The following is a 26,771-nucleotide window of genomic DNA, read 5'->3' as shown; positions in this document are numbered from 1 at the left end:
GATAGGCGCGACAGCCTCATCGTCCCGATACGCCATGCGTATCCGATCATGTAGATCCGTTGTCACCCGCGTGATGTGGGCCAACACATAGTCGGGACGCCGAGAGAGGGCGTCCGCAAGCACGTTGAGCTTGCCCGGCTTGTATTCGACGCGGAAGTTGTATTCCGCGAAGAAGGACAGCCACCTCGCCATCCTTTGAGAGAGGTGAGGCGAGTTAGTCGCCGTCCTCAAGGACGCGTGGTCTGTGTAGATCACAAAGGGCCTAGAGCCCAAAAGGTGAACACGGAACCTCACAAGGGCATATTTCATTGCCAGGAGCTCCTTGTCATGGACAGGGTAGTTCCGCTCGGCGGCTTTGAGCTGCCTGGACTGGAACGAGATGACTCGTTCGTGTCCAGCCGTGTCGGCCTGCAGCAATGCACATCCGATGGCGTAATCGGAGGCATCGCAGACGACGCTAAACGGCTTCGTCTCATCCGGCAGGGCCAGGACAGAGGCCTCTTGGAGACTGGCCTTGATGCTGTCAAAAGCATCCTGGTGCTCTTGCTCCCAGCGCCAGTCGACGTCCTTCTGAAGGAGACTCGACAAGGGCTTAGCGAAGCCCGCGTACCCAGCGCTGTACTTGTGAAGGTAGTTGGCCAAGCCCAACCACTTTCGAAGATCCTTCGGGGATCGGGGCGTCGGCCATGCTGCTATGGCCTTGACCTTGTCTGGGTCAGCTCGAACGCCCACGTTGCTTACGAAGCAACCGAGAGCTTTGATCTCTGGTGACGCGAAAACGCACTTGTCGATGTTGGCGTGGAGCTTGTTCGCTCGCATCACGTCCAACACTCGACGGAGGTGTCCTAGATGCACCTCCATGGCCGTCTTGCCTCCCTCGGCACGGCTATGGACGAAAATGTCGTCGAAGTACGTCTGTACGAAGGTACGCAAAGGGCGGAACAATTGCGTCACCAGGCGATTGAACGTCGCCGGGGCGTTAGACAAGCCCTGCGGCATGACGAGCCACTCCCAATGCATGCCGCTTGGAGTGCTTACCGCGGTGAGCGGGATGTCACTCTCTCGCATCAGGATTTGGTAGTATCCGTCTACCAAATCCAGCGCACTGTACAGTACGCTCCCGGCCATGTTGTTCAACAACACATCCTTTCGTGGGATTGGTGTTGGGGCCGGCACCGTTGCGTTGTTCAGCTTGTTATAAGCGTGAACCAGACGCCACTTTCCGTTCGGCTTACGAACGCAGAAAGTCGGCGTCGAGTGCGGGGATTTCGACTCCCGCACCATGCCTGCCTTCTCTTTCGCGGCGAAGAAGGCATCAATGACCTCGCATTGTTCGCGCGGGAGAGGCCATTGCCTCGTGACACAATACTTTGTGCCGGGCACGAGATCAATCTCGTGCCGTACGCCTCGATCCGGTGGGAGTTGGGTCGGTGGGTGTTTGTTCACCACGTCCGCATACTCCGTCACCAAAGGATACACCGGATCCTTGAGAATTTCAGAATCCAAGCGCGCCTGACGCTGCTTGTCCATGTCTTCCAGGACGTTCTCGTCCAAGACAGAGGAGGAGTTCAGCTCCTCCTGAGTGGTCTCAGGTCTCATGAGTACCATCTCAGCAATTTCGCCAGCCTTGAGGTTGGTCAGGAAAGACTCAGCCGTCATTTCCTCGAGGTGCAGTATCTCCGCAACCTCTGGCAACGGTTCCAAGTGGACACCAGATGCCCTGACGGGTAAACCTGTCTCGCCATCGAAGAAGTGATAACACTCTTCCACCGGCCTTGTCGGAGGAGCCCGGGCCCTGGACTCCGAGTCGCTTGAAGCGACGTCGATTGGAACGAAGTTCGGATCCGACTTGAGGCGGCGGCGGCGTCTGTGACGGGGAGCTTTGCTGCCCACGTCTAGGGATGTCGTCGCTACGACATCCGAGGCACTCGTGGCCTCGTGTGGCACTGTTGTACCCACACAGGAAGCGTGTTCAACGCCTTTCTCTTCAGTTAAGGTCTGGGCGACCGCGTGTGGCACTGTGTTACCCACACAGGAAGCGTGTTCAACGCCTTCCTCTTCAGTTAAGGTCTGGGCGACCGCGTGTGGCACTGTGTTACCCACACAGGAAGCGTATCCGACGTCTTCCTCTTCAGTTATGGTCTGGGCTACCGTGAGTGGAACTCTGTTACCCACTCTGAACACGCTGTTCTCAGTGTTCATGACAGCTGCAGCTGTCTGCGGAACTAAGTTACCCGCCTGTGGACCTAAGTTACCCACTTGGCCAGCGCCTCTTCTGGGCGCGGCCACCATCAAAACATCCCCGGAGTCGTCATATACGTCGACGACTCCCAAGCATCTGCCGGATGCTTTGGTACCCTGACAGCCCTCGCGGGCGCCCCGGGTCCTGACAGAGGTGGGAACATGACTCACCAATGCTCTGTCGGACTGCGCAGGACGACTGGCACCGATTGCCTTGCCTCGCCAGTCGATCCAGGGCTCGTGCTTCTCAAGCCAGGGCATGCCCAGGATCATATCATATGGATCCATATCGAGAACAGTGAACTGTTCGAGGCTGTCAAAGTCTTCAAACTTGACAGCCAGATCCACTTGGACGTTGGGAACAGTGACGACCTTCCCGTCGGCCAGTCGCACTGACACCGTCCCGTTGCCCTTGCTTTCTCTCAAAGCATCGGACAGCTTGTTGCTGTTACCAGCAACCGTCTGGCGGCGTGCGAAATTCTTCGACGCCCCAGAGTCAATCAAGATTCTAAAGGGATGATCGTATCCCCGTACACATCCGTGTACTACGAGCAACCCGCCGCTGCTCTTCGCCGATTCGAGAGTGCGAAGACTCTCAGGGGCTAAGTCCCCGTGGTACGCGCCACCCGCGCACCCTTCACGAAGACTTAGTTCTTCCTCAGTAGGGTGCCCCGCCCCTACTGGCTCCCTGCGTTCCCCTGTCCTCGGGATCCTGGCTTTTGCTCAGCGACCTCTTGAGGACGGGCTTGGGGAAAGGACTCGTCTGCGGAGTCTTTCCGCGGGGCAGTCGCGCTTGAAGTGGCTCATCTTCCTCACAGCCGAGCAGCGGATGTCACGCTGTTCGGCGGACCCAAGTTCCATGGGAACTGGTCCGTTGGGGCTTGTTCGACCGGGAGCCGACAAGGAACTCCCAGGCCACGCTGAGGCCGGCGTACGCGCCTGGCGATGGCTGTACTCTTCTTGAAGAGCCACTTGAATCGCCTCTTCAAGGGTGCTTGACTGCACCCGGAACAGCTGAGTGCGTGCGGGGCCCACTCGAAGGCCGTCCATGAACACAGTCATCTTGATGTGTTCGTTGAGTGGATTTCCCACTAGAAACGCCGTGAGCTCCCTATCTCTTGCACATACTCGTGCAGTTCGCGCCTTCCTTGTTTACACGCGAGGAAGCGCGAACGCTGGCGGTACTCGTAGTTCGCCGGGAGGAACGCGGCTCGGAGCTGTTCGCACAGCTGAGCCCAGGATGTAAAACATTCAGGGGATGTTGCTTCCGGAGTGTACACCCAACTCTTAGCACGACCGCTAAGGTTGGAGAGTGCAAAAGCAACACGCAGTTGCTCGGTCGAGATCAGAGCCGCGTCCATCGCGAGCTCTACTTCTCGGGTGCAGAAGTGAAGGTTCTCGCCTTCCTTCCCTTCATACGGCTTTACCTTCAGCCGTATTGGCTTCGGGTGAGGCGGATTTGCTTCCGCCGCCGGAGCCTGCAGGCTCTCCCGCACATGCGCGATGAGGCCCTGCTCGTACGCGTCGAATGCATTGACGCGCTCGAGCTGCTTAGCCGGTGTTGATACCACCAGGCTCTGCAGGGCCTCCATCCCGAAGATGCCTGCCATCTTCCGAACCGACTCGAACTGAGAGTCGTTCATATGGGAAAAGTCGCTCCTATCCATGGCAACGAGCTTCAGAGAGGTTCAGGTAGTCTACCCGCGGTGGCGTGGATTGACTACAAGTGCTACCAAGTGTGACGGGGTCACACAGCACCTTGCGCTAGAGGAAGTTACCTTCCGAGAGTATACAAACTCTCAGTGAACGGCAGTTCACAGGTCCCCTCTTTAATTAAAGAGAGCGAAGTGACCTAAATAAGGTAGATTGTAAACTGAGTATATTTATAGGTAGGTTAAGTTTGGGTTTAATACAAACTATGAGCTACCTATAGAAGTGCAATGTCATTTAACCAATGGTTGGCTTTGAACGACCTTGGTACCTTGTACCAAATATCCCGGAGTATGACGTGTCATACTCCTGAAGTGTGAAGTGTCACACTTCATGTAACCAGGGTACACTTAGGGCTACGTACCCCGTTACATCCAGCCTTGCTCGGATCACGTTCGGCCACGAGCGACATCGTTTGAACCCGTACACATTAGAGATGATTCTCTTTCTACGTGTAAACACGACGTACTGGGACGTCCGCACTGTTGACAGTGCGATCTGGTTCTACTCTCGAGCTCTGTCGATTTAGCATGCAGTTTTAACAGGGCCATAATTCATTTTCAATTTTTCTCAATGCAAATAATTGATGTTACCTCCATTCGTACTGCAGTACCATAACTTATTTTCTTGTTCCCTCGTTGATTAAGTAAAATGCCGTATTCGGCATCCCTGCTAGTAGTAGCTTTCATTTTAATATTACTTGTTTTAATTAAAAGGACTAATAATACAATCGTCAAAGGTCGCTGTAACCCTTCACCCCTTGTTGGTTATACAGTAATCATGGCCAAGGCCAAGCTCGAAGAAGAAGAAGATTTACGAGAAGAAGCTCTAGGAGAATGGGTATCTCGTGGCCACGCCGTTCAGGACTTCACTATGGAGAAAATGACCAGTTCGTACAGTTATCTAAACATTCAAACGTGACTCTCGTCATCATCTAAATTATTTTTTAATTTGTGTTTAGAGCTCTGGGATGAAGAAGATGACGGTGACGCAGAAGACGACGAGGACCTGGAGGATAAACAAGAGCTCATGAAAGGTTATCAGATGCTCGGACCATTAGTAGACCACGCCAAAGACGCCGCTCGACAGTTTAAGAGCACTGCACTCGTGGAGGGTAAGAAGGCGCTCGAGACGGCCAAGAAATACGCAGAGCTGCCTCCTCTTCGAGATCGTCGACTGCTGCGTCAACATGTCGCTCACGTGCTCGAAATGGACGCAGAGACGCAAAAGTACTCTTCAATCCGACAACGAGTTGTAGAGCAGTTTAACGATGCCAAACAGACAGAAGAAGAGCTTCGTTTTGGACTAAAGAAGCGGAATAAACGACAAGCTCCTCTTCTTAATCGCTTCCAAGAGCTAAAAACCGAGGCAGATAGAGTGCAACAAGTGCAGCGTATGGAGGAGATCGAGCAACGTAGAAAAGAACGCGTCGATAAAATTATGCAGGAGAAGCAACAGCAACTCGAGGAGAAGAAAGAAAAAGCGGAAAAAATATTGCTCTTCCGACGACAAGGGAATCTGAAATTTTGGCAGAAACAATTCGAAGAAGCGCGTGAATTTGCTGGAAAGCAGAAGCTCGGACAGGAACAAAACGAGGAATTTAACAACAAAGTGGAAATTATGAAGGAAGAGATGTGTATGGTCGAAGAAGAAGAGAGTGGCGATGCGATGCGAGCGTTAGGGCGGCGACAGACGACGTCTTCTATTGGAGTCTTTGACACAGCGTTTGAGCCGGGAGAATATTACTCTGCGACCGAAGGAGGACATCGGACGGGACTCGGTGCGTTAAATTGCTTTTACTAACGTGTTTTAACGCGCTGATATTTGGTTTTAATTCCAGACGAATACACAGTTGGCATATCCACCACACGGGGGGTTAGTATCGAGAACGAGCAGAGGCGACTGCAACTGATGGAGATGCAGTCGAAAGTTACAATGTTACGTAAGAAATTAGAGCAAGTGGAGCAGGCGAAGAGCAATCTGGGACTCGATATGAGAACTATTCTGGAAAGAAAAGACCATTTACTTCAGGAGATGAAGCAGGTGCGAACGGAGCAGGACGATCTGAACGAAGAACTTGCAGGTCCGCCACGACGAGACCCGTTGGAGCACGAGAAGCAGCGAATTCACACTCTACTGACACGCAGAGCTGGCTACATGAAGCAGCTTGGGGATCTGGACTCTCGTATCGCTCAAATTTACAAGCGAACGGCAATTATCCAGCGATCAGAGGCGTCATTCCTGCCAATGTTACGGGAAGCCAAGGCAAAATGCAGTGAAATCCAAGCACAAGTCGATTGTATCGAGAATAAACGACGCGATCTTCCAGTGGTGATGGGTAATGCCATTTTCCAGTCTGAACAAATGCAGAATTACGCTGTAAAAGATGCCGAACTTGAAGTTTCTAAAGTTTTTGTAGACCCTACAAAAATGACGAATCAAGTCACGATGGAAAGCAAGTTTGAGATCTTAAAGAGCGCCGTAACACCTGTGAACGAACACTACAAAAAGGCCAAAACGCAAGCTGTTGAAGCCTGGAAAGTGAGCGAGTTCCGAGCGTTGGCGGAGCAAGATCTGGACAGTGCGAAAGTTCGGCTCGTCAAGATCCGAGACCGCTTTGTGGACCTCCAAAACTCGGCACTACGCAGCGATATCGTCCATGCAATCCAGAAGTATCATGTAAGTACGATACACTACAGTAACGGGCGTTATAACTGCACTCATGTCACTCAATGCGCTTAGCAAGACGGCAGCAAACTGCGTCAGTGTATCTTCCCGTTGAAAGGCTCTATTGACTGGTGGAGCCACAAAATACCCAAGAAATCCATGGGCTTAACGTACTCCATGGAACACAATACTATAACGCTAGCTGAAGAAGAGACGACAGGGAAGATCACGGGATGTGTGCATCTGCCGAAGCGCTGCTTCTATAGAATCGACATGAACGTCAGCATCCAGAGGATAAATGGCGAACTTGAGTATTCTCAAGAAATGTTACAAGATTCCGACAAAGTTACAGACGACTGGAAACTGTACATCGGTCCGGAGATGGATTCTCTACAGCATCATACGTTTCGAGACATCAGCGGCAAAGTACGTTCCGAAATAACGTGCGATTGTTTTGGCTAAAAACTAACAATTTAACGCTTAAAATTGCAGATTTTACGAACTGGAGACATGAGTTTCGATTTTTCAGGAACTCGCCTTTGCTTCAGCTTGGAGATCTCCCGCAAAAAAGTCACCGATCTAAACTGTGGCTACGCTATCAGTAACATAGCACGCTATGAAGAGCGTCTGGAAGATTTTCGAGAAGAAGAAAACCGTGTGCGTCTTCACCAGAAAGAAAAACATTTTGTGTCGGAATTGGTCAAGACGATGCATATGCAGGCCAAGAAGACGAGCAGTCAGAGGGCAACGGAGATCCTGGAAGAGTTGATTCGAGTGGAGAGAAGTAGGGCGAAAACGTGGGACTCTACCTTGTTCCATGGCCATTCCCAGCGGTTCAAGCGCGCCGAGTACGTGAAGATGCTGCGAGGTGAGATCAAGAAGGAGGTACGTCTGCTTCGTGCATTTTAACGTTACATTCGAACCCGTAATTTAACGCTCCGGCCGTTTGTCTGGTCTAGATTGCTGTTCAAATCGACTACAGCATTGCGCTCCGCCAAGGTCGCGTTAGTGAGAGTGACGTGCTACCAATTGACACTCCAATCGTTGAGTTGTCTGTAAAGGGGAAGAGAAAAGAAGACTCGAGGTAAGGACGTGGCAGTTCTATTCCTTATTGCTAGTGAACATTAAGTTTAACGTATTTCATACTTAACTTAGAATGGATTTCCAAGCGCGAAAGTCTGCGCTGATGGAGCCGAAAAGACTACAAGTGGTGCGATTCATGGGCGATTACTGCAGTTTCAAATCTCCAATCGCCACCTCGGAATTATACCGGAAAGAAGCCTTAGTCTTGGGCGTAAGATACGAATGGCGTGAAGCACGGACGAAGCTCCACGTTATGCACAAGGTAAGTAAGAAAAAAGTGTATTTATCCTTAGTGTTTTTGTTGCTCATATCTTCTGAAATATTTCAGCTTTGCGGGCCCTTGGATGCCGATAATACGATGAAGACTGAATGGCTGCAGTTAGACAACGCCAACGCCGTTTTTTTAGCGAGTTCATGTGTCCGAGCGCTTCGTCGAAAGCGGAAAGAAGAGGCCGAAGCGCGCGTTCTTGTATTCGCGAAAGACTGCAAAATTGAGCAGTTGCAACAAGAGACGAAGAGAAACGTCCAAGAAGAGAACGAAGCTGCGATTCGAGAGGCCAAAGAGGACGAAATACTGGCCCAGCAGATGCAGAACGAACTTTCACGAAGAGAAAAGTTATTTTACGCTGATGCCATTCGACTGACGACCTATGATGAGACGATCTCGTCTCAAATTGACTTCCAAGTGCAACGCACATTAAATGTGCAAGAATCCAGCACAGTTGAGACCGAGCCCGTCGTCCAGGAAGTTAAAGAGAATTTTGCCAAACAATTCGTACAAGGAAAATTGGCGTTAGTTAAGAAAACGTGGGAAAGAAAGACGAAACGAGTCAGCAACAAGAGAATTAAGGCGAGAAAGGAGCGCGAGTTCAGGATTCGACACGAGCAGGAGCTGCTGAACGAGGTCAACGAGTCGAATGAGCTGCAATTGGCTGCGTTGAAGAACGATCAGGAGAAGCGCGCGAAGGAGGAATTACTCCGTATCCCGAATTTTCAACTTGCTGTCGAGCAGAAATTTCAATGTGAACATCTTGAGTTGAAAGCGTGGGGCACGAAATATGACTTTGGCTTGAAATGTAAAATTTGCGGGAAGGAAATGTCAAAATCTTACGACGATCCAGACCACGCTCGAGGTGGAGATGCGGAATTGGATGAATATGTTTTAAAACATCGAGCACAGACCACAAGCGGCGTGGCGTTCCGATTCCGAGACGCAGATCATCTCCAGAGAGTTGAGAAGGAGCGTCTTCGACTAGAGAAAGAAGCGCGAGCAATAGAACAAGTCGAGTCGATTCTATACGACCGACTGGATCCAAAATCCATCGACGACTTTAACTACCGACACGGCATCAACCGCGGGACTCTACTGGACAACGTCGACAGTGCAGCTCCGTTGTACCCTCGACTGATTCAGGATATTCACCGAGCGTCTCATCAAGATGAAATTTTGTTCCATGGACGATTGCGAAATTTCAACTTTCGCATTCAGCAAATCTTCCATCAACACGCTCAATGCACAGATCGTCTCACGCTACAGGTAGAGTACGTGAGAATTTCATCTAATGGCGCAAATTTCTAATGTTATTTTTTAAAGCGAAATTTCCTGGCAGATGCCCAACATGAAAATGAGATTGTCCTCAATAAATTGCCACTGATCGAAGCTGATCACGCTCGAGCCGAAGCTTTAATCGCAGAAGACAAAGCAGCTGTGACAAGCTTGGATGACGCGACCAAGAGACTAAAAGCTGCTCAGAAAGAGCGAGAGTCCGCGTATTATGCTAACGAAGGGGTGGAGGAAGAAGCCGAGTTCTCTGAGTCCCATGCCCCCGCTCTAATTAGAAGCAGCGAGGAGATGAATGCGGTGTATCAACGACTCCAAAGCGAGCTTGAGTTTGTTAGGGAACATTTGGGTCCAGCACAGACTCGACTGGACAAGGCTGAGACTCAACGAGACAAAGTGAATGAGTTAGTGAATCGTTTGTACTGTCAGACGCAGAACTCGACTCTACGGACCAGATACGGATTCGTTAGAGTCGAGTTCTATCGCACACAAGACAGTTGTGTTGTGGTGACGCCGCTGCATTGGGAAGCCACGATATTCCTCCCTATCAATGAGGTTTTAGCCTATGAAGCCATCTACAGAGAAGAAGAAACCATTGCTATGACACCATCCATAGAGAGTCTCTGCACTGTCACCGTGTTCCTCTCCTTAACATCGACGTTCCCATCCAGGGCTGCCATCGCTTCAATTTGTGGTTCGGATCAACCTCCAAATCCTAGATGTAGTCCCGATAGGAAGAAGAAAGAGACGCAAGAGGAATCACTGACGAATGCGATCTGTCAAGTCGAGTTGGAGTCGCAGTTGGAGTACGAGATGCACGGACGCAAGGAAACGCTAGAATCGGCTCGAAACGAGGCGAGGAGGCTTCAGAAACGCGGTCGATTCTATGCCTCTCGAGTCCGTAAACCACTCTCCCAACGTCCCAGTCGTCTGGACGCTAAGCGAGTCGCTCGAGCTAGTGAGAAACGCTTAGCGATGGCTATGATCGAGCAGCGATTACTAGCCAAAGAGCGACAACTACGAGAGCACAGCAAGCAAGAGCGTGACGTTATCAGTGTGGAATCTCTCGCCCAAGAAGTGTATAGAGGGATATTAACAGATACCATCCAGGATCTTGGCAGAGAGCACATCCAGCAAAGCAGACACGAAGCTACAGAGCTGCTACGTGTCAAGGGAAGTGCCGTCGTAGCAGCACATCAGAACCTCGCTCTAAGTAGCTCAGTGTGCCAGCTTCTAGGCTTCAACCGTCTGTGGATCGCTCGCAAACAGAAAAATTCTCTACTCTACTCCACGTGGAGACAAGAACACGCAAAGTTACAGTTAGTTCGAGAAGAGATGGCGAGACGTCAAGAGCTCCGTCGTCTTGCTGAAGAAGAGCGGCTTCGACTGGAGACTCGACGCAGGGCGATGCTAGCGGAAGAACGTCGGTGTCGTACGTTTTACGTGGAGGAAATAGTGCTGTATGTACAGGAGAGGAAAGCGATGGCCAATGCGGAGCTGGAGATGAGGGAATATCTCCGTCTAGTGGAGCTGGAAGTCATGAAGACGAAATACGCGAAAATGGTCGAAGACCGGACTCGATTCAACGACAAAGCAGCTCGCAGACTGGAGATCAAACAGGGCAAGAACGAGCAGCATCGTCTCCATCGAGAGTGGAGGCAGCTGAAGAGCGAAGACGAATTAGCGATGCAGATCCGAGAGAGCGAACGCGCACAAGCTCTAGCTGCAGCGTTGGAGCGACAATTCGACAAATATCTCGTGGATCAGATGGCTCAAGGTAAAATTTCGGCTGAAATGGAGGCCAGCGGACTGGCGGATCGACTTCGGGAAGCTCAGCAAGTTGCGGCGCAGAAACAACGAGAGTTTAAGCTGAAAATGACGCAGGAACGCATGATCGCGAGTGTCGAGACGTTTTACGCGCTCTCTCGTGCTGAAGTGGAGTGGATGGACGCCATAGAACGCGCTACCTTCTGGCAACAACGAGCGTCGCTTCTAGAAGAGAATTTAACGCGCATGGAGCCTGACCTCAAGCGAATCAACGAAGAAAAGGAACATGTCGTCAACGACGCACGGGCCAAGCGAGAATACGCTGGCAAGTGTAAAAAGCGGATCCAAGACGCAGATTCGCGTCTTGCCGAGACGATTCATTACAAGGAACGCGCCAGAATTAGGTACGAACGCGTACACCAACTCAACGCTACGATCGACTCGGAAGTTCTCCACGGTCGGGTCCAACGCTTCCGTACCGAATATTTACGTGATCGCTTGCAGTCTCAATACTTCGCGATGCTGACGGATTCGCTCATTCGACGAGCGCTGGTGGAGTGCAGTGAGCGAGAAATTGGGCGTCTCGAGACGCGAATTCGAGAATTAGAACAGGAACGGGTCGTGAAAAGCAAAGAGGTGAGTGTACTGCAGAGGAAGAGACGACGAGCGATGCGTATGCGTCTTCGACGAGCGGAATTGGGTCGATTGATGTTCGGTCGCTCTCAACGTCGACTACTGCAGGAAATGTTCCAGCGATGGACTAAAATTTGGTCCGAACGTACACGAGTACGTGCGTCGTTCAAGCTCAAACATGAAATTCTGCTCCAGAAGCAGAAACTCGCAGCCACGACGAGCTCTCCGATACTGAGGAAGCAGAGTCTGCTGCGTGCGATTAAAGCTGTGAACATTCCGACCAAACTCTCGATCATGCACGACCACCAGAAACGAATTCTGCAGTGTCGACTGTGTCGTCAGAAGTACTCGGAGGAGCAGAATAGTTGCTTCTCTTGTGTCTACCACACTGGAGCGTACGAGTTCGCCTGTGCACGATCCTGTGCGACCCGACAGAGCGCGTCTGCTGCTGTCCCTGCGTCTTGTATGATGCACCGAGCCAAGCGTTGGCTATGCTGCGATGAGACGGAAGAAGGACGATACGGCAGTTCAGGCTGTGCGAGACGCTTCCATCTTCCCGTACGCAATAATCCAGAGCTGGAGAGTCTGGTGGAGACTAAGACAAGTCGAGAACTAACAATTTTGGATCAAATCAACCAGCAATTATTGGAATTAAGGGAACGAAACGTAGTAGGGAAGCTTAAATTCGCAACCAAGTCAGCTGTGTCCAAGATGGAGCTGCAGCTGGCCAAACAGCGAGCTACAGCTGCCAAGTTCCACACACTTCGCTAGTTCAGAGCCTACACGACAATTGTGAGATGTTTGTATTGTAAATTTTCAACCTAGAAAACTTACGTACCTCGTGAAATAATTCCTGAAGATACTCGATAGATACACTACAGGTCTCTGCAAGGCGCTCGAATGAATTCGAAATTTCGGGTTTTGTGTTCAAATGTTTCGCAAAGCGGTGGAAAAACGCGTTTTTGTCTTGCGTAGTCGGGATTTCTGCCGCAGGTTCGAGCCCTGTGACCTTCGGGGGAAGTGTCACCATGTCCGGGTATCGATACGAATACTCGACTGCTAGATTGACGATTGCTCGAGTATCTTCAGCGTCAATTGCGCGCTTCAACCCCAAATTTTGCCACGTTTTCGGGAAATTTCGGAACGCAGCAGTGTTCGCGTATCCACTGATAAACGGATGAGTAAGAGCTTCTTCGGAGGTTACTCGACGTTCACAATCACGGTTTAACATCCGCTTGATGAAGTCTCGACACACTGGAGAGAACCGATTGGGCATCGGAGGCAGCGAGTCGTGGCAAATCGCCTCTTCTAGACCGAAAAACCCGTCGTCCACAGTGAACGGGTAGCCTCCAGTTGCAAGAGAGAGCAGCGTGATGCCTAAAGACCAGACATCGCTGACAAAAGTGTAGTGAGCGCCAGATATACGCTCAGGAGCCATGTACATCATCGTTCCGGAGAAGTCTGAGAAGAACGAGTTGGATTTAGCCAAAGTGCCTGCTAGACCGAAGTCAGCGACCTGGAAAGCAACAATTTTGTCAAACTTAAGCCATATTATGACCACGTGAAGCTTTGTACCTTGAATTCCCCGTTATGATTCATCAGGATGTTCGCGGGTTTGATATCTCGATGAACCGTTCTGAAAGGAAATCAAATTTAGAATGTTTCTAATGCTAGTTTTGTGACTTCCAAACCTTTGACAGTGCATGTGATCCAGTGCTGTGATGCAGCAGAACGCAGCGTGTCGTAGAACTTCTTCCGATACGGTGACATTTGCATCCATAAGGTCCTGTACACTGCCCATATCCATGAATTCCATGACGACCGAGACGGCACATTTAGCTGGTTTCAGAAATGCCCCGTAAAACGTGACTAGATATGGACACAGCACACTGCGAGGACGCAATCCTGCGAGAAAGTGGTGTTTCAGCGCATCGGAATGGCCCGTCTTCGGGACATTAACGTCGATAGCTGCGAGGTTGTCGTGAAGTGTGTGGAGTTCGCGTTTGACCATGTGACGGTCTTCTTCCTGGTAGACCACCACTTCTTTTACAGCGACCAGCTTCAACGTTGGTAAGTAGAGGGAAAGGAAGACCGTGCCACCTGCTCCTTTGCCCAGCTTCTTGACGCGTTTCGTACGTTTCCCTAATTCTTCAGGTCCGTCGTGAGCCACTTCGTTAAACTCCGCAGCTTCAGGAGAATTCATACTGAGTGTGATGCTCGAGGCGCGACGAGAACGACCAGAAGGCTGCGCTTGCCCAAAATCCGATCCGTTTGAGACCACTAACGGAGGGTCATCAAAGGTTATAGGTTCTTCGTGCAGAATCATCATAGGTAGCTCGGGTTTCTCTAGTTTATCGAGAGATAAATGCAGCTTCATCTTGCGTTTGACTGGGTTTCCGGTTTGCTCCTGCACGGGGCTGGCTTCTCGGATCTGAGTTTCATTGTCTACATCTAGAACTGTATGGAGCGTAGGAGCATGCTTTTGACGGAACTGCCGTACTCGACGTGCTGCGATAGCTGCAGCACGGACACTGGCGTGGATGTTGGGACTGGCGATGCCGTGAACGGACCCGATACGGTCACGATAGAACTCCCGCTGCGCTCCATAACCTTTTCCATTCCGGACAGGGAACGACGCTGCTGTTGTCAGCATTTCACAAGCTAGTTTGTAAGCTGCCAGGATGAGTATGACAAGATAAGATGGTCGCAGTATTCACGTCCCTATTTTTACATAACTGTTTATTGTTGGCTCTACTGCGAACCTATGCATGAAGCTGGATAAGGCGAGTTTTTGGATGCTGCGTTTACCTGCGGGATCGCTCCACGAGAGATTGTGAACGAGTGCCTCCATGCTCTGTTTGAGTGCGCCATCTTGAGATTTGTCAGTGAGTTCGGCAAGGTACACGACACCACTGTGACGTAAATGACCTCGCGGGCGACGAGTGTCCAGCTCGCATATCAGTAGTAGACTGCACGCTTGATCGCAGCACAAATTACACAGCAGATCGGACAATGCAATACCCAAAGTCGCAGTATGTGGATCTGTACCAGCTCGTAAAAACAGCGATAAAGTTGCTGACAGCCTCTCGGGTGTAGCCGCCGAACGACTTGACTCGGCTGCTGCGATGTTGGTGAGAAATTCAGCTGCGAGTTCCTGCCATAATAAAGAAAACTAGACAACGTTTAGTAAGTGTGAAGTTATGGAGTTTCAAGTCAACGTACTTTGTTTTCCGAAAAAAGAATCTGCCACATACGCTGGACCAGTTCGGTTGGTAGATCTCTATATCCGCAGTCTGAAGCGCAGAGATTTCGCAAACCTTCGAGAACAAACGGCACGTAGTCGCTGAGTTGCTCTGGAATAACACTCAGAGTCCGGTATAGAATTTCAAGTGTTCCAAGTTCGTGCATCTCCGCTGAGATATCCGAATCGATGCTGGCGTGACAAATAGCGACCACTACTCGCCAGTATTAGATTAAAAAGGATGAGCATTCAATGACGTAGACATCGTACGCGTAAGCTGAAGCGAGTCGTGTACTTCGTATTCCTCCCACCTACATAGAGCGAGCATCTCCAACCATCGTGAATCTTTTTCTCATCAGAATCCACTCAAACCAGAAACGTACGCTGTTCCGAAGGCCTCAGACGTGCTCCATGCGTAGCTGAGCGTTGCTTGTTCTTCCAGAATGCGTGCTAAATGATCCACTGCACACGATTTCTGTGATTACAAGTTGATTCGTTTCAGTAATGGATACAGAAGTTATCTACCGATAGCAGTGACACCATCGGCTTTTCGAAAATCCTCGCGGTCGTCGGCATCCACAAGTCTCATGGCCAGCTCAGCGAGAGCGTTCCTCATGGATTCGCTATCTTTCCCTTGTCGAAAACATTCCAGAGGAGTAGCAATAGGCCCATCTGATCGACGAGTTCTTCGGGGCGAGGACTTGGAGGTTTCCATCAATAATGAGGCAACGAACTGGCCACCGTTGACTAGAAAAGGTCAAGAATATACTAACAATAGCTTGAAGACGGACTTATCCGTTTGAAGTACACGGACGCAGCTTTGTACCCAGCGGCTAAGGCCCTGATGTATCTCAAGACACGTCAGTACCGTACAAAATCACGACACGTGGCTAGAATGAATGATGTTCTCTATGCGTTTTTCAGTGGTTTGAACTTGCTCACTTTTCAACTTGATTCTTCAATATGTCTTCAAGTCCAATCTTCGTACCTACAGCGTCGAATAAAGAAGCGCGAGTGGATACAGAAGCAAACGGTGTGAATTTCCTCGATCGCTCAAACGGAATAAAAAGCTGCATCGATTCTGCGACTACCATCGAATGAAGGCAAACGTGAATCAACGCCGTGTCGACCAAAAGCGCAGAGAGATGACCCAAAGACACACAGAAGACGCAACCGAAAGCCCGAGATCGACGCAGGATTCGTCCTTCCTCCCCAACGTCGCGTGGTACGACGACTTGGACCCTCAAGACCTCGAGTATCTCAACCGATTACTGTCCTCAGAAGAATATGAAAATATGGACCCCAACGGCGGGGATCAATCAAGTACTGCTACAAACAAGTAAATATACTAGTAATTCCTCTTTGTCGATGCGACAAGCGAAGCCTTGCAGTTCAACGTGATGAGTTTCATTCCCGTAAATAGTTATTTAATATATAAGCGATATTTTTTGTATTTATGGGTCAGCGAACCGCTTGGCTTCCTCACCTTTGAGTAGCGTTCATTATTTTGGCATGCTTGCTAGCTGTAAGTCAAGATGAGAACCACGAGGTTTGGCTCAAGTCTGATGAGATGAATGGCTCAAGGTTAGTCTAAGACTCTTGGAAAGACGTCCGTGTCTCGTCAGCTAGTTCTTTCCACAAATAATGCGAACAACCAGCCGACGAGGAACACTTGACATTCACCCTTCCTTAAACGTTCTTGTCGTTTTTCACAGCCCAATCGCTAGGTTTCACTATGAACGAGATGACCTACTCTGAAATTGAGGTTGGCCCGTATAATTCACTATTTTGGGAATGACAATTCAATGTAGATCTTAAATAACAGGTGTATCAAGAGCTCAAGTCAATTTATTAAAGTTTGGAAGTGCCTACGTTCACCAACTATTGGGTAGAAAAAGGCAGGAAAACTACAAACTGGGATACCGACGGCTTCGGTATTAGCGGTTCAGTCCTAAAATTCAGATTTTTAAAAAATCGAGCGGCTGGCTTCATTCGCCCCACCCCCCCCCCGGTTCGCCGCGCTCCATTAAAGCTCACCTCCTTCTATCGCTACGATGTCTGCTGCGACACCCAAGAAGAGAAAGCGCGAGGAGGAGAAGAGGGAGGAGAAGGAGGAGGCTTGTGACGGGGTCACACAGCACCTTGCACAGAGGAAGTGCATAAGGGTATTAACTACCCGAGTGAACGTAAGTCCACGTGTTCCCGGCCTCAGTGGGAACGGTTTGCTACTTAGAGGAGTAGATTTAAGACTGATGTATTTATAAGTAAGATAAGCTTGGGTCTCATACAAACTAGAGGTTACCTATAGTGGAGCTAAGTAGTCATGCACTGACTGGCTCCGAGAGCACCTGGTACCGTGTACCAGGTGTCCACAAGAGTGACGGGTCACTCTTTATGTAACATGGGGCACACTGGATTGTACCCCGTTACATCCTCCCGCACTTAACTGAGAATCACCTGATTCTCCAATCACAACTGATTCTCCAATCAGAAGTGAGAGAATTAAAACACCAAAAGGTGAATTCTCACACTGAGCAGCCACGAGACTGGCGCGGCTCTCAGTCACACCCACAGTGACTTGTGCTGCCAAAGCTCACTGAGATTTGCATCCCTATGCTCACAACTGTGTTGGCTGCAAAGCCTACGCTCAGAGCTGCATTAGCTGCTGCGCTAGCGCGCGCACAGTGCTTTGGCACAGGGTGCAATAGCATCCGAACGTGTGACATTCGCCCACAGTTCGCACCAGAGGACACGACAGTCCTCGCAAACGCGTCCGGAGCATGGTGTCTCCCGCGAGGGACGACACCGAGAAGGGCAACACCTTCCCCAGCACTAGAGGGAGCTCTCAGCTCACCTCGGGCCATGCCTTTGGCTCCAGCAAGGATTCATCCTTGCGGGCGGAGCTTTTGCCACGCTCTCTTCGCGTCTTGGTCACCATACCAACGGCGCGAAGGTGTCCTTCATCGACACCGTGTACCGTGACGGTACACAACCGTGGTGTAGGTGTCTCCCATCGACACCATGTACCGTACGGTACTAACCTTTGGTGCGGTACGCCCACCACAAGGTTGCCATGTTTGGCGGCAACAGCTTCTGCTGTGCTGTCGCCTGAACAGATTCATGGCCAGTGCTCGCATCATGCACGACGCATGTGCAAGCACAGTGTATAGGTCCATGGGACCGTACACGAGGCACGCTGTGTACGATACGTACCACAGCTACCATAAGTGCTCCGTGCACTTCATGTGTGTCATGCACGACGAGTTCATTACGTGGAACTCCTGGCAGGTTGCTCGACAGCAGCCAGTGCCGATGCACGGTACGTGCGTTGACTCACAGCGTCCAGAGCGCATCGGGTCGTGGTATGGTGCATATTCTTTGCACCTATACCAGTGTCTGTCACAGACACCATGTACCTTGATGGTACTCGACCGTGGTGGGGCATATCTCACCACCATGCCACTGCGGCGTTGGTGTCTGGCATTGACACCGAGTACTCACGGGTACCAACCCATGGTGAGGCAAGCTGCCGTCGCCACGGTTTCATGCTCGGCGCGGCACCAGTTACGACTGCGTGCCTTGCCTCGACCACCACCTGGTCAGTTGTGTGTGCACTCGTGCACCACACTTGGGTTATGGCTCCACGGCCCATTATACCCGGCGCGTTGCGTACATCACGTACCGCAACCGCTTTGTCGGCGGGTGAGACGTTCCGTTCACCCTACTCGACAGGTCGTTCATGACCAAGGGACTTACACTAGGCCCGCGCTTCGCCTCGTGTGTGCTTGCTTGCAACCCCAACACTGCTGATTCGCTCAGCGATTCCGAGGCACCTTGCGCCCGTGGCTTTCTTCGCCACTATGTCTTGTTCGGCTAGAGCTACCGCAGCTCTAGCCCGGCTGTTCGCCTCCAGCCTGCAGTCGATGTACATCGACGCCTGGTTCCGTAAGGATCTTGGTCTTACCTCAAGACCAGGGAGGAAAGGTATTTCCGAGCCTCTCCCCCACTTACACTCGAGACTATTGAGTCTCTCGTGGCTTGTGATAGCCACTGGCAGCACGACGGCTACCTGCCTCTTGGAAAGTCAGGGAGGAAAGGTATTTCCGAGCCTCTCCCCCACTTAACCTCGAGACTACTGAGTCTCTCGTGGCTTCTAATAGCCACTGGCAGGCGCAACGGCTCTCCGCCATGTGCACTGCGTCGGTATGGCCGACCGCGTCGGCCGTGTCGACTGAAGGCATTCAGCCTTCGCGTCAGCAGTTTGAGTCTGCGCGACTTGACGTCGAGCGAGTTGCTCATGTCTGGCGAGGCCAAGACAACCTCGCGCCTCGAGCCAATGGCTCTGTGTGCGGCGCTATGTTACTCGCCGTGGGTGTGGAACTCTGTTACCCACACCGGAAGCGCATACAGCGACTTCCTTATCAGTTATGGTCTGAGTGACCTTGCGTGGAACTTTGTTACCCACGCTCGGAGCACCGAATGTCGGTCTCCTTAAGCAGCTTCACTGCTTGCGGAACTTGTTACCCGCAGTGTGGACCTATGTTACCCACCTGGTGAATGCCCTTAGGCACCACCACTGTCGAAGCGCATACGGCGCGACGACCTTCGGTGTTGGGATCGGCTGGTGTGGCAGACACGCCCACACACCGGACAGAGTTGGTGTCCACCGACCGAGTCAGAGGAGTCCGGGCCCTGGACTCCGAGTCGCTTGAAGCGACGTCGGCCTGAACAAGGTTCAGACCCGACTTGCGGCGGCTGACGTGACGTGGCACTTCGTTACCCACGTCGTGATGTCTCGTTGACGACATCAGAGGCACTCGAGACCTCGTGTGGCACTGTGTTACCCACACAGGAAGCATGGACAATGCCTTCCTCTTCAGTTATAGTCTGGGCGACTGCGTGTGGTACTGTGTTACCCACACAGGAAGCATGGTCATGCCTTCCTCTTCAGTTATAGTCTGGGCGACTGCGTGTGGTACTGTGTTATCCACACAGGAAGCATGGTCATGCCTTCCTCTTCAGTTATAGTCTGGGCGACTGCGTGTGGTACTGTGTTATCCACACAGGAAGCGCATTCAGCGCCTTCCTCTTCAGTTAAGGTCTGGGCGACCGTGTGGTCCTAAGTTACCCACCTGGTTAGCGCTTAAAGGCATAACCACTGTCGAAGCCCGTACGGCGCGACGACCTTCGGCGTTGGACGCTGCTGGTGTAGCAGGTCCACACGCCGGGCAAAAGACCCATGCCCGTGGCATTGCCGCAGCGTAGCATGGTCTTGCTGTACGCAGAGCTGTCGGCGCGTTGACAGCTCCGTGACGCTTCTGCGTCCTGGCGGTCTGTATCAGACGCCCCAGTCATGACGGAGGTGGGAACATGACTCACCAATGCTCCGTCATAGCCCTGGACTGGTAGGCCCTTCTCAGCCTTGCCACACCAAAGTCCGGGCTGTGCCTTATGTTCGGCACAGCCATGTTGTTCATGGCGAGAACTGCGAGCGACACCGCGGTGCGCGAGCTCATCGAGCCGAAACGTTCAGGTCCGTTGAGGACCATTGATACTACCGTACCAAAGGCTAGTCCATCAAGGACCAGCCCATGACCGCCACTCTGACATAGAGTGCAGTTGGATGTCGCTATGCCAAGCGACGTTCCGGCGGCGTATCAACGCCCCAGAACTCATCAAACGTTCAAGGGGTACCGTACCCCCGTACACCGAGTGTACTACCAGCAGCCCATCACTGCCCTTCACCGGTTTGAGAGAACCACGTCTCTCTGGGCTAAGTCCCGTGGTGTGCACAACCTGCACACCCATCACAAAGACTTAGCGCTTTTCAGTAGGGCATACCGCCTCTACTGGTGGCCGGGGAGTCTTCGTCCACCTGGCCGTGGCCTGCGCCACCGGACTTGGGGCCCACGGGCCGTCTTCTTCCCGAGGACTAGCGAGGGACACACACGCTGGTAGTGTCCATGTCCGCCGCATCCATAGCAGCGGACCAAGCTCTCGGCTGAGCTTAAGTCCATGGGCTCGGGCTCGCTGTACGCACCGGTATCGACGGGCTGCGTGACAGCAGGAGCAACAGCGTCATTGCTGCGATGCTCCGCCTCCCGAGGAACGCCATTCTCATCGTGGCGATGTTATTCTTCCCGAAGGGTACCAGCCTGCTTGTGGCTGTACTCTTCTTGGAGGGCGATTCGAATCGCCTCCTCCATAGTTGTCGCTTGCATCCGGAATAGCTGGGTGCGAGCAGGACCGACCTTCAGGCCGTCCATGAAGACTGTTGGCTTAATGTCTTCAGGCAGAGGATTCCCTGCCAGAGATGCCACCAACGTGCGCATCTCTTGCGCGTACTCCTGCAGCTCACGTCTACCTTGCTTACACGCGAGAAAGCGTGAGCGCTGGCGGAACTCGTTGTTCGCCGGTAGGAACGCGGCTCGAAGCTGCTCACACAGCTGAGCCCAGGATGCAAAGCATCCAGAAGATATCGTCTCCCTGGTGTATGCCCAGTGCTTGGCACGTCCACCAAGGTTGGACAGGGCAAACGCCACCCGAACTGGCTCGTCCGAGATGAGACCCGCCTTCATGGCGATCTCCACCTCACGGACCCAGAAGTGAAGGTTCTCTCCTTCCTTCCCCTCAAACGCGGGGACCTTCAGCCACACCGGCTTAGGCCTGGTTGCCTGGGGAGCGGCCATCGTGGCCTCCAAGCTCCCGCGGACGTGAGCGATGAGACCACGCTCGTAGGTCTCAAACGTGGTCACGCGCTCTTGTTGCTCGGCAGGCGTCGCCGCCGCCAAGTTGCGAAGGACATCTTGTCCAAAGATGCCTCCCATCTTCTGCACAGACTCGTACTGTGAGTCGTTCAAGCGAGGAAACTCGCTTCGGTCCATCTTGGCTCAAACGTTGAGCGCACAGAGGTTTCAGGTAGTTCAATCTACCCGCGATGGTGTTGGATTGACCAACAAGTGCTACGGGGTCACACAGCACCTTGCACAGAGGAAGTGCTTAAGGGTATTAACTACCCGAGTGAACGTAAGTCCACGTGTTCCCGGCCTCAGTGGGAACGGTTTGCTACTTAGAGGAGTAGATTTAAGACTGATGTATTTATAAGTAAGATAAGCTTGGGTCTCATACAAACTAGAGGTTACCTATAGTGGAGCTAAGTAGTCATGCACTGACTGGCTCCGAGAGCACCTGGTACCGTGTACCAGGTGTCCACAAGAGTGACGGGTCACTCTTTATGTAACATGGGGCACACTGGATTGTACCCCGTTACAAGGCTACGGAGCCCATGCAGGAGTTCCGCCAATTCCAAGGCGTATTTTCGTGTTGGGAAGCATTTCAAGATGCCTTTGATAGGTAAACATGAAGTTGTGCATTTTTGTGAATTAATGAACGGTGTGCACTAATGTATCGCTATGCTTCCTTCAGCTATCAGCAGGAGACACACCAATTATACAAGATTCGCTCCACCGTTTCAGTCAAAGACCGCAACAAAGCTCGCACCAAGCAGGCTGCGAGACGAGAATCTACTGCTGAGCTATGGGACGAATCCCTCGGCAATTATGCGGTGTATTTCATTTGCACACACGGCTGGCAGTTCAAGCCAAGAGGCCAAAGAAAGCGGACTAACCTCCGTTATCCGGGCTATCCAGTGCCAGCCTAAACTGAGCGCCAACTTGGTGAAGGGGAAGGATGGACTGTTCCAAGTTCGCGTTTCGAAACATTACGCAAGCCACAATTACGCCGTCGGCCCTGCCGTGTACTATTCGTATTCAGAAGCCCGACAAGTCAACTCCCCCGCCACGAAAGGCGTTGTGAAAACTCTCGTACAAGGTACAGTGTTGAACTTGCTTACAGACCTGAGCGTGTGTCTAAACGTACTATGCAGGCGGGTCGAAAAAGAAGAAGATATTGCGGTATCTTAAGGAGGTTTCTGGGAAACCTATCTTGCCTAAAGACGTGGAGAACCTTATAGCGAAGATGCGGAGAGAAACCTACACATCGCAGGACGATAACGTGCGCGTCTCGCAGCTACTTAAAGACTTCAGTGAAGGTCCTGGAAACGCTGTCAACGTGTTCAGAGACCAACAAACAGGTCTGACATCATGCATCACCTTTCAAACGGCTTTCATGAGGCGAATGACTCGCAAGTTTCCAGAGGCAGTGTGTATCGACGCTACATACGGTACAAACATCAATCGGTACGCATAATTGGTTTTGCGATCACAAACTCGTGGATTGTTGGTTGACTAATCACCAATTTTTATGTTATGTGCGCATATAGATATCGATTATTTAGCTTTATGGTCACCGACAAGTTTGGATGTGGTGCATTTGCCCAACACGCCCTTATCGATGGAGAGAGCAGGTCCAACATGCAAAGTGCTGTGTCTGCATTCAAGGAAAACAATCCCGCTTGGAAGAAGGTCAGAGTGATAATCATTGACAAGGATTTCACTGAACTCGCATTGTTGAAGGATGCGTTTCCGGACGCTGTTGTGATTTTGTGCCATTTTCACGTCATCGACTACCTTAAACGAGAGGTGAGCAAGAAGAACTATGGATTTACGAACTTTGAGAAGACTCACGTGAAAAATTTGGTGACGCTGATGGTGCGTGCTGAGACTGAAGAGTCCTTTGATCACTATCTCTCTGCGTTGAAGGAGTTGTGTGCAACGAGGCTAGCTTTCATGGATTACCTCGAAGAGAATTGGTTGAACTGCAAGGATTTGTGGTGCATGTTTAAGCGTGGTAATATTCCTCATCTCGACAATAACACAAACAACCGTCTAGAGGCAAGCTGGGGTGCCGCTAAGGGCATTTTAAATCGGCACATGGCAATGGACGAATGCATAGACCACTTACTGTTCTTGCAACAAGCCGCGGAAGATGGGTACTGGACGAAAGTGAACCGCGTTGGTAGCCGCTACAACCTTCACTACGACGAGGAAATGAGCGTGTTGGCGAAGCTTGCTACCCGTCACGCTTGTGATTTGGTAGAGGATGAATACAAGCTTAGTGGACAGCTAACATACGACACCTCCAAAGACAAATTAAGGCCGTCGTTCGTAAGCTTGACCCGTGTAGAGTCAAAGAAGTCACCAACTCTCCTGATGTTAGTGAAGAAGTCACCAAATCAAGTGTGGTTGTCGCAAATTGTGATGATATTGGCGAATCAATCGCCAATTCAGTGGATGCCGGTACGCCTGGTTCCAAAGTGATAGTCCCGCAAGTTAATGGCAATGGTGAATGTGCATCCAGTTCGCTTGGGATTGGTGATATTGCCACGAACTCAGTCAGCGATACAACGCGTACAACGCGAAGACGGCTTGATATGGCTTCTAAGAATACTGGTGCAGTTAAAACCCCGATCATTCTACTCAATCCAGCCAGCAACCCTGCAGGACGACCAAAGGAGAAGAAAGCAACAAAAAAAAGCCAAGGCGCGCAAAGAGATTCAAGAAACCAAGACCCTTTCGAAGCAGTTGACAACTGTTGGCGACATAACACTTACAACGCTTCGTGAATATGTTGACCAAAAAAAGTTGTCTCTCGCGTCAATCGACCCAGTCTTTTCGGCTATTCGCCCGATGTTTGAAAGGGGCCATATATAAACGGCCAAAGGCACGCTTGAAAAGACGTGGAGAAGAGCTGCAAGTTGAAACCAACATTCGGTATGTCATCCCGGAAGTTCTGGTGGACAAATCAGTAGCAGCAGCAAAAAATGCAGTGTTTCGAGAACAGACTGCCACCCACACTAGGCGAAATTGGAGTGCATATTTTGGGCGTGGGGGTGATTTCACTACAAGACGTGAATACTATGAAGGAATGGCATACTTTCTCGAAGAGAATCAAAAGCACGCGAGACTTGATCAAGTGGGTTCAATCAAAGCCGGAAAATGGTGTGCAACAGAGCATTCTCTCCACGCTGCCTACTTTGAATATGTATTCCGCATTCAAGTCTCGGATCGCAGAAACAATTGTTCAGTTTCAAGATCTAACTAGGTTTGCGGGTGAAAACTGGCTGTGCGACGGGTGTATATTTGTTGCGGCACTACACGCGGTCAAACAAGCACAACCGATTGGTAAAAACAGAGGTGGGGTTACTGAAGTATTGGTTGTGGACTCCGTTTTTCTCGGTTTTGAATTGGAGGTCGATCGAAAAAGATTAATTGACACGGACAAGCACATACTTAACAAAGGTTACAATGGACGCATCGTTTTTTTTCCGTAAACATTTCGGTGGACGTGCCACATTGGTGTGCCGCAATTGTCGATTTCCGAAGCTGCTCGATCTGGATCTATGATCCGAAACAAAAACTTGACTATATCGACGAAGTTGAAAGGATCATGAAGAGTTACGTGGTCAAGCTGATCGATCCTGCGTTCAAGGGCTGCAGAAAGATGGATACAACTGCGGTGTTCTCATTGTAATGTGGTTTGAAACCTACCTAAAGGTCGCAATGAACACGAAGCAACAGGAAGACTTGCGTGCACTGACACCTGAGCAAATACCAGAGAAGGATATTGAAGAGTGCAGGTACAAAATGTTCGAGACGATATGGCTCGATATTTTCGATAACTAAAAGGCATACAATACATGTAGCGCATACCGTCGTCATTATGGTATGGTTGTTGCATGTCGAGTGCCACATGCTGCTGCGCCGCCTCGCAGACGACACGGTCGTCGAGGCACTGACGGAAAGCAGGTCCCAGCAACGAATGCAGCAATGCGATTTCACAGAGTCCGAAACTTGTGTGCCATACATAGGCTTTTAAATATTTTTCACAAATACTCTTCTCATACCGGCTCATACCGGTTTCTCGTTCGTACGATAAATTCGGAAAACAAGCTTTTTTCTACCCAATAGTTGGTGAACGTAGGGAGAGCCTTAACGTTTTGCGTTGAAACCTTATTTTGGGATCTGAGTTTAATAAATTAGAGTAGTTTCGGCTCACCTCCTAAAAAATCTGGAAACTCTGGATTTACAATCTAAAGAGCAATCTCGTAACGAGGATAAGTAGCACGCAAGTCTCCGATACTTTTTTTTCATGGCTGGCGACTGTTATGGTGTATCACATGTGGAGGCCTAGCTAGAAGACGCAGCGCGCTTACCCGATGCCCGCCCCGCTACGTGACACGATTACAAACTGAACGCTGATGATTCTACTTTGAAAAGTGTTAACAGCTAAATAACTGTTTTGAACATTGACCATGTACAGCAGTGCTCTCTTATTGCTCTCATGATGCATGATAACTGGAACGGGGTGATGAGGACTTTTAAAAACGCGGACGCAAGTTTGCTATGATCAACACTCACACGAGTGTAACCTAGAATATGAACCCCTCGCATCGAAATCTGCCTTTTTTAATTGCGAGGCAAACCATTCTTGCAGGATATCAGCTATTAGCACAAATGATGCCGATTGACGCTGTTATCTGTACACTCCTCGGGACTAACGTGAAGAGCAAGTTCATCGTGCAAAATGAATAACTAGCTGTGGACTAAAGTCGTACTTTTCCCTGAATAGGTTCATGCGCTGAAAATCCAGCAGAAGAAAGTAAGGCCACTTCGTACTAATGACGCTATTTCACGGATTCTCGATTGATCTCTGCGTTGCTCATTAGCTTCGAATAGTCAACGGCCACAATACCGCCACCCAAACACTTCGTATCTATCCTTTGGAATTCGTACTAGTCGTCAAGAACGGAAAAGTCCTCATGTAGGACTCGTTTGCAGCAAATGTGAAAGTATCACACGGGCATCATATTATAAACTGATCCTTCGTTGTCACCCTTACCATCGGTAGGTAATACCAGCTGACGCTTTCGCGTACTCTTCCCTATCAGCTATGAGCCCTTCGTTGGAG

At 50.7% G+C, this 26,771-nt stretch overlaps 3 protein-coding genes across 3 annotated transcripts; 1 reads left to right on the top strand and 2 right to left on the bottom strand.

Annotated features, from left to right (window-relative positions):
• Positions 1-4,995: 4,995 nt before the first annotated feature.
• PITG_15918 (uncharacterized protein) lies at positions 4,996-12,433 on the top strand (the record flags this gene model as incomplete). Its single annotated transcript, XM_002898100.1, has 10 exons — positions 4,996-5,379; positions 5,608-5,731; positions 5,792-6,634; positions 6,698-7,044; positions 7,111-7,503; positions 7,578-7,702; positions 7,774-7,963; positions 8,030-9,247; positions 9,296-9,881; positions 10,008-12,433. 10 exons carry the CDS (start codon positions 4,996-4,998, stop codon positions 12,431-12,433), a joined length of 6,636 nt encoding a protein of 2,211 aa, XP_002898146.1.
• A 1-nt stretch (position 12,434) lies between these two features.
• On the bottom strand, positions 12,435-14,315 carry PITG_15917 (mitogen-activated protein kinase kinase, putative; the record flags this gene model as incomplete). The annotated part of the gene is made up of 3 exons (XM_002898099.1): positions 12,435-13,178; positions 13,238-13,298; positions 13,354-14,315. 3 exons carry the CDS (start codon positions 14,313-14,315, stop codon positions 12,435-12,437), a joined length of 1,767 nt encoding a protein of 588 aa, XP_002898145.1.
• A 60-nt stretch (positions 14,316-14,375) lies between these two features.
• On the bottom strand, positions 14,376-16,164 carry PITG_15916 (uncharacterized protein; the record flags this gene model as incomplete). Its single annotated transcript, XM_002898098.1, has 6 exons — positions 14,376-14,816; positions 14,990-15,117; positions 15,174-15,231; positions 15,283-15,365; positions 15,429-15,891; positions 15,995-16,164. 5 exons carry the CDS (start codon positions 15,616-15,618, stop codon positions 14,376-14,378), a joined length of 900 nt encoding a protein of 299 aa, XP_002898144.1.
• Positions 16,165-26,771: the final 10,607 nt, after the last annotated feature.

This window comes from Phytophthora infestans, genomic scaffold (genome assembly GCF_000142945.1).
Source record: "Phytophthora infestans T30-4 supercont1.39 genomic scaffold, whole genome shotgun sequence".
Lineage (NCBI taxonomy): Eukaryota > Oomycota > Peronosporomycetes > Peronosporales > Peronosporaceae > Phytophthora > Phytophthora infestans.
This window is presented reverse-complemented; position numbering and strand designations above follow the sequence as displayed.